Source organism: Microtus ochrogaster, unplaced genomic scaffold (genome assembly GCF_000317375.1).
Source record: "Microtus ochrogaster isolate Prairie Vole_2 unplaced genomic scaffold, MicOch1.0 UNK121, whole genome shotgun sequence".
NCBI classification, from domain to species: domain Eukaryota; kingdom Metazoa; phylum Chordata; class Mammalia; order Rodentia; family Cricetidae; genus Microtus; species Microtus ochrogaster.
The window spans coordinates 312945-320745 of NW_004949219.1; the positions used below are offsets into that span (position 1 = coordinate 312945).

At 47.4% G+C, this 7801-nt stretch overlaps 1 protein-coding gene across 1 annotated transcript in view; it reads right to left on the reverse strand.

The window, feature by feature from the left end:
• Piwil4 (piwi like RNA-mediated gene silencing 4) overlaps positions 1–7801 on the reverse strand; it is a 37438-nt gene that overhangs the window by 16834 nt on the left and 12803 nt on the right. Inside the window, exons 6-9 of the mRNA XM_005371688.1 lie at positions 7097–7177; positions 6226–6423; positions 4691–4802; positions 358–481 (exon numbers count right to left, since the gene is read on the reverse strand). Of these exons, the coding sequence (XP_005371745.1) occupies positions 358–481; positions 4691–4802; positions 6226–6423; positions 7097–7177 (515 nt within the window). The remainder of the gene's footprint in view (positions 1–357; positions 482–4690; positions 4803–6225; positions 6424–7096; positions 7178–7801) is intronic.

Sequence of the window (7801 nt, forward strand, 5' to 3'; positions counted from 1 at the left end):
AGAAGAAGAAGAAGAAGAAGAAGAAGAAGAAGAAGAAGAAGAAGAAGAAGAAGAAGAAGAAGAAGAAGAAGAAGAAGAAGAAGAAGAAAAAGAAATGTCACATGATTTCCTCGACTAGTAAACTTCACCAACACAGCAGAAAAGCAGCTTGGCCTCTGGAAATTAGTCAGAGACTGCTCTGACATCAGTCCACGAGCAGACTGCGTGTAGAAAAGAGGTCCCAGAGGACACTTCCTCCTCCCACTCGCCCAGCTATTGTCTACACCACTTAAAGGGCCCCTTGTCCCTAGCTACTGGAACACTTTGGCATTCAGCTAACGTAAGGGGAGGCCAGCGGAGCTCGTGCGTAAAGCTCACCTGTGAGAAAGCAGAGCTCCGGGATCAGGTGGACCATCCGAGGCTCCATGTTATCATTCCTCTTTCTTTTCAGCAGACTAACAAGCACTGGCTGATTTAGGTCAGATAAGGTGATATTGTATTGCTATAAAATACAAGATAAATGAGGGGACAGCAAATGTGGATACGGAGCCGATGGGGCATCCTCCGTTACATCAAACCCCCCCCCCCCGCCCAATGAGTCACTAAGTAAATCTTTCTACTACTCCTTACCACTTTCTTTCCAGGACTCATTTTTTAGACCTTTAAATATCATTTATTTTTAATTACATTTTAATTTAGTGTATTATATTATGTATGTATGTTTGTGTGCCTGTAATTCATTTAAGTCACAACACAGCCATGTAGTCTGTCATCTCCTTCCATTATGTGGATCCTGAAAATTCAGATTCAGATCACTGAGGCTTGGGAGACAGCGTCTTTACCCGCTGGGCCATCTCACTGGCCTTTATTACCCTTTAGATTGCAATGCCACTCTTAAGACTTAATCCCCTGCTTCCTCTGGGTTTCCTCCAGATTCAGAACAGCCCTCAGCTGCCTGTATACACGCTATGGCTGAAGCATATGCCCATGGTTCTAGACATCGAAACTCATCTTAACAACATCTACACACAAGCTGCAGGCAAAGGCTACAGTGTACTCAGTTTCCCGAAAGAACAAAGGGGTCTCTGGTACCCAGGATGGCACTATATAGCAGGGTGGTAGAAGCAGCTCAGAACTGACAAGGGGGAATTTGATACCCAGCTTTTCTGTCCACTCATCCTCTGTGGAATGAGGATGCTAGCAGTTCCCAGGTGAAAGAGTCAACCGCTGTGTGGTTTAGGATGAGTCCTCAGCAGCTGGCTAGTCACACCCTCTCTGTCCCTTCCTAAACTTGAATTTCACCTTGCCCAAGGTCCATTTCCAAAGATGAATCATGACTAACTTCCAGTAAAACTAATGACAGGGCTAGAATTATACAATTACAAGCTACAAAATACCTCGGTGTTGGGAATATTATTTTAAGGTGTGTTACTTTTGTTTATGTTGCGTTTGTTTAACTCTGTGAAGCTGTGATACTTTGCCTGTCTCGAACACCTCATGGTCTAATAAAGCTCTGAATGGCCAATAGCAAGGCAGGAGAGAGGTTAGGCAGGGCTGGCAGGCAGAGAGAATATACAGAAGGAGACACCCGGGAGAAGGGGTTTGGAGGAGGAGTAGACATCAGAGGCCAGCCACTCAGCTACACAGCCATGGCGGAGTAAGAGTAACATTTACAGAAGTAGAAAAGGGGAGAACACAGGGGCCAAAGGGTAGATGGAATAATATAAGTTAAGAAAAGTGGGCAAGAAACAAGCCAAGCTAAGGCTGGATGCTTGTAAATGAGAATTAGACCTCATGTGTGAGTCATCCGGGGGCTGGGTCCAATTACAACACCCAGGAATTATGTTTTACTGATCATCACAATTATAATTAAGGGCATAATATGCAAACTTTTCTCTAGCCCAATAAGGACTTTGATTCTTTAAGATAAAAACCAATTCAGGAATCGGGGGTCCCAGTTGCAAGCACAGCAAATGCTGGGAGAAAATGCTCAGAGAAGCCTTTCTTGAAAGTGCTTCTAGCCGGGCGATGGTGGCGCACGCCTTTAATCCCAGCACTCGGGAGGCAGAGGCAGGAGGATCTCTGTGAGTTCGAGACCAGCCTGGTCTACAGAGCTAGTTCCAGGACAGGCTCCAAAGCCACAGAGAAACCCTGTCTCGAAAAACCAAAAAAAAAAAAAAAAGAAAGAAAGTGCTTCTACAGGACTTCACTGGTTCAGTATAGGAGGCTGGAACACTTTCTACCTCTCAGGAACTAAGGTGGACACAGAAACCGAAGAGAAGCAGCCCTTGACTTTTCTGATAACTACATTATCTACATAGCAAAGCTGCACACGTGACAGGGGACAGACAAAGCAGTGAGGAACCAGGCAGTTCCTGAGGGCTCCTCAGTAGCAGGGCTGGGGTTGAACCCTTCACTCTGTGCCATGCCACAAGGTGCTGGGCTTGAACTGGTAAGTCAAGGGAGCTTCGTGAAGGGGTCCAACCCCAAGAACAGAGAAAAGTCAAGAGTAATAGAATCTTACAGAACAGCTCTGCCAAACCCGGGCCACTTCAGAAAGAGGGTTTTCTACTCGTGGTGCAAAGCCAAGTATTCCTGACGCGGCTGTCCAAAGGTAGCTTTTCACCTTCTCCCTGAACCCAATTTTCTGAGAATTTTCAAATTTCCGCTTTGAAACTAAATAGAAATTTAGCCTGCATTTCCTGGTTCAGAAAGTAGGATGTTTGAAATCCAACATGATTCTGTCTCATTTCCTCCTTAACTATACAGAGATGCCAATTCACCACCGGAAAAAGGAACGGGTCTTTCCACGGTGCCCATTTTAGAAAATGACAGGCCCTAAAATACATTTGCTCAAGTAAGAACCAATTTGCCAATGTGGTGCAGAAACCCAGCCGTTTAACGGAGTCCAGGTTTAGAGCACAAACTCAGAGCCCAGATTATGCACAAGATACCTTCCAAGCTACCGTGCAATCAGCATTCCAAAGGCCTCCGCTGCTCTAAAGAAAATGTACCCCAGAGACAATGCAATCCACTCATGCTTGCTTGCCTTCTGCAAGAGTAACAGCAAAGTCAGGAGCTTGTCACAGACCAGGCAACCCTGGATCCTGAAGCGACAGCCTGACCTAGTGGTAGAAGGGAAAGGTACCGTGGCTTCATGCGGTTATCTTGGGAACACGCACAGAGACTGGGCCATTTGTGACAAGCAAGAAGACAGGGACACGACAGGATGGCTGAGTCAGGCATGCTGAGGGAGATGAGGCTATAAGTTGGATGGGCCACGCAGTGACTCTACAGAGATGAGGAAGAGGAGGATAGCAAGGGTCTCCACCACCTGCCTGTGCACACAGCGTGCAGACATTAGGCTAAAGGCACTGGCCGCTCTACCACCGTGCTCACTCTTACACTGCACTATGGCGGTAGGCACGGCTCCGTAACAGCGAGCTTAGTTAGGTCCCTCGCTGAGCTTTGAGTGTAGTGCTTGGCCTAAGGTACACAGAGCTGCGGAATAGTGCTAAACACACCCCTGGGCAACATTTACAGAAAGCGTTCTCCAGTGGCAGAGACAGGAAAGACATGAAGCAAGGAGACTGCATTACCTATCCTAATAGGGCCCCACACTAATGCGGTAGACTAGTCTACCAATGGATTGCACCTAAGTGTGCTATGGAACAGGAACCCAGGCGACAACCCAAGGTGTCCAAAATAGTTCAAAGCAGCTGGACAGTGATGGCCCACGCTTTTAAAACACAGAACTGGGGAGGCAGAGTCAGGCAGATCTCTGTGAGTTTGAGGCCATCCTGGTCTACAAAGCCAGGGCTGTTACACTGAGAAAAACAAACCAAAAAAAAGTTCGCAGGCAAGAGAGAGGGCAGACCCTGCCCCCAGCAGTGAAGCAATCAATGAGTTCAGGGATAGCAGGCCTGGATCAGCCCCACAGGCTCCCAGGGGACGCGCTGTCTAACTGAGAACTGAAGGTTCTCCAGGAACTTATCCAGGAAGAGGAAGCAATATACATGAACACGCACAGGACAGAGGCTGAGTCAGGTGCCACAAAGGCCAGGTCTCCATACTCCCAATGGTTTGTGAGAAGGGGGTGGGGGTTGCCAGATCAAAACACCACTGGATGCTTAAAGCTGTCTCTTAAGGCAGTGGGAGTCATGGAAACTTTAAAGCTTGGCTGTAACATGATCAGATATGATTTTAAGACCAATTACTACAGAAAGAAAAAATATAGGAGCCAAGCCAGAGACAGTGAGGGTGACAAGGGACAGTAAGTGAATTATGTGGGTGGCAGACTCGCCCTGGCAGTTCAGGGAATTTTCAGGAAGAGTGCTGCAGTCTACATTTGTGAAATGTCCCCTACAGACGCCTGTATTTGAACATTTGATACCCAGCTGGAAGCGTTGTTTTAGAAGGTTGTAGGAGCTTCGGGAGGTGGGGCGACATGAAGCGGGTCACAGGGGTGGGGGCAGTCCTGAGGTTTTATAGTCCAGCTCCATGTCTGTTTCATTCTGCAGTGCGACCAGCCAGCTTCCCACCCTGCCCAGTACCCCTACCCACTTCTTCCTCACCACAGAGGAACTGTAAACCAGAAGAAACCAGTCTCCCTTCACCCTGTTCCTGTAGGAAAGGTCACAACCACAGGAAAAGTAATTAAAACAGAGAACGTGGTCTCTGGGTTAAGAAGGGAGGCAAAAAGCACGCTTACCTGCTTGTAGTAATCCATGTACGTGATCTCAGAGCCGTCCCGCTTCTGAAAGGCTTGTGTGGGCTTCACAGACCAGTCGATGTCGTCAATACGGTATGTTTTGTTGTTGTATCTGGTAAATTTAAGACACTCTGAAAACACTTTGCCAAATCACCCTTAGCGTGTATGGCTACCACACCACAGTCTTGAGTTAACTCAAAAATACAAGACCCACTCCCGAGGTTACGGAAGACACGCTATAAACATAGTCACCTTTGTACCACACAACCAGCTCCTAAACGAGAAGAGTGTGGATTCTTCAGGTTTCTGCATTCTAACCGAGGCACTCGGCAAGTCAGAACCCACAGTGTTTGTCCCACTGACAGACTCTAGTTCCAGTTAAGTCACTCTTAAATTCCCAATGATGAAATCCCATTTGGCTTCCCTGCCCTCCTCTGGGGTCATATATCAATTCCCAGGTAATTTTCATGATATAAAAAACCCAACACATCTGGCCAATCACACAATTCTGGAATCCTGATGCTCTCTCTCATCTTGGACTGACCCTCAGCCGAACAAGAACCAGTGAACGACCTAGACCATTCTAAGTTCCTTTTCTCTTTAGCACCATGATCTCCTGTGGCATGGCCTGCGGCAGAAACCTCCAAGGCAGGTTTCCCAGAGCTCCAAGGTGTCTCTAAGAGTGTGGGAGGCTAAAGCATCAGAATATACCCGGGAAGGCAAAGGAAGTGTTCCCGTGCCGGCAAAGCGAAATCCAGCCTGGCTGCCCCTCTGTTGCTCAGCCCAGGAAACCAGCTCTAAGATGTTATTCCAGACCAGGCTAGTTAGCCACTGAGATGGTCCAGAAAGGAAATCAGTCTTTGACAAGCTCTTGAAAACTAAGGCATGCACCACTGTTGCCCATGGGAGTGGACTTTCTGAGGGTTCCCTGATAAATTATTGAGCTTCCTCAGCCTCACATTGAATAAAAGGGTCTTTGAAGAAAAAAAAAAAAAAAGGAGAGAGAGAACCCAGGAAGATTCCTAAGCTGCCAGAGTTTGATTTGGCTTAGTGTTCAATGAGAGTGAACTGCACTGCTAAGTCGCCCAGCTTGCAAAGGCAAGAAGCATGACCTCTTGTCTAAGAGGTCTCAGAATCTCTAGTGGGCTACAGCGGAGCATACGTTCTGTCTTGTAACACAACAGAATGACCATGAAGAGGTGGGTTCCAAGCAAAGCCGGGCAGGGAGTGGCCAGAGTAGACAGAGCTGGGTTTGCGGAGGCAGAGATGTGAAAGGGGGAACCAGACACTGGGAACCAGGCAGACGTACTGGAACCGCCCAGTGCAGGCTCTGGAGGGCCAGGATGACAGGATATATCATAGTCTTGTTGACTTGGATCGGTTCAGAAATCAGAGGCAACCACAGGAACAGACAGGCTTGCACGGGGCGAGCCAACTGACACCCCCCAGTACTCTGGCCAATGTGACAGGGACACTCTGGATCCCAAACACCCCTTAACGTGCATTCCACGTAGCAGTCAGGGGCCAGCGCTTACCGGGTGAGGACAATGAGCCCCACCAGCTGTTTCTGGCATGTCTCAGTGAAGTGGGAGGTGCCGGCTCTGAGGCAGAGATCAGTCATGAATTCCAGAACAGTCTCATTTCGCAGGACTTTGTAGCTCACGTCAGCATTTAACAGGAGTCTGCTTTCAAAGTGGGACACAGAAAAGGCAAAGCCAGGCCACAGGGACAACCTTCAAAATCAAATAAAAAACAACAAACACAGTACTGAATATTTAAAACATACTGCCGGAAAAACCTATAATAACGCAGTGAGCTTTCATTCTAGGTCTCTGGAGATCATAGCTTTGTTGTTATTGTTGTTTTGTCTTTTTCTTTTGTGTCATTTATTTCAGTTACTGACTGAAAACTCTAACTCATTACAGCTGGGGTTTCTTTAAACAAATGTAGGATAAAATCCCTGTGAATAAGAATTTCGAGCTGAGCCCTGGCACTTAGGTAAGACCCTGCATTTCTGGTAGGAGCTCTTCTGGGTGTTGCAGAATGCTCCCCAGGACCTCTGCCAGCTGCCCTGGCTGTGCTAACTTCCCTTCAGCATGGGCACAGGATGCCAGCTGTATTTCAGAATAAACGGGTCTGCTTCTGTTGTTGGCTCTCCGCAGAAAGCTGGGTTCCGAGTCCCCTCTAGAACTTACGACCTAGCACATGAACCAAAGAACACAAACTTCTAGCTTCCCATCTGGGCTTACTACTCCCCAAAACAAACAAAGCAAGAAAGAATGTTTGAAAATTTCAAAAGTCCGTTACATTGCACGTTCCAGACATGTGACACCTCACGGGGGGGGGGGGGCAGCGCGGCAAGGTAACTTACTGTTTTCCAGGGACAGAAAACATAAAGAAACCTACTTGTACTGGGGGATCTCCACTGGTTCTGAAGGCTTATAGAAGTTCCGTCCAATCTGGTACATTTTCAGCTTTTTAAAGAGCCTGGAATTATAGTTTTGGAATCTGATAAGTATTCATAATAGCCTAATTCAACCTTTGGGGGCTGGGGTGACAGCTCAGTGAATAAAGCACTTGTCACATGTGTGTAGAGGCCACGTAAGGCAGGACACAGGAACACAGAGCTATCACCCCAGTCCTCCTGTGGGGAGACAGGAGGCAGACACAGAAGACTCCCCAAGTTCATGGACCAGTTGGCCTGATGTCAGCAGCAGCCAACAAGAATGAGAACTTATCTCATACAGGGAGACGAGGACCAACAGACGAGCTGTCTCTGACTTCCACACACTGAAGCAAATGTGCACCCTCACACATTTACACACACACACACACCACTAGAACAAACACTAAATATACATGAACTATAAGCACATACTTTAAAATAAGGTGGTTGACATTTTTACACATCTAACTACAATACAAGTCTGTGCAATTCTAATTCTCTGACCCCTCCTATGTTGAAAGGAAGAGGCTGTTTTTGATGAGCACGCAAGTTCTCTTTGTGCCCACATCACTGTGACACTATCTCCAGCCACTGTCTATGCCCCACACCGCTGTGACACTATCTCCAGCCACTGTCTATGCCCCACACCGCTGTGACACTATCTC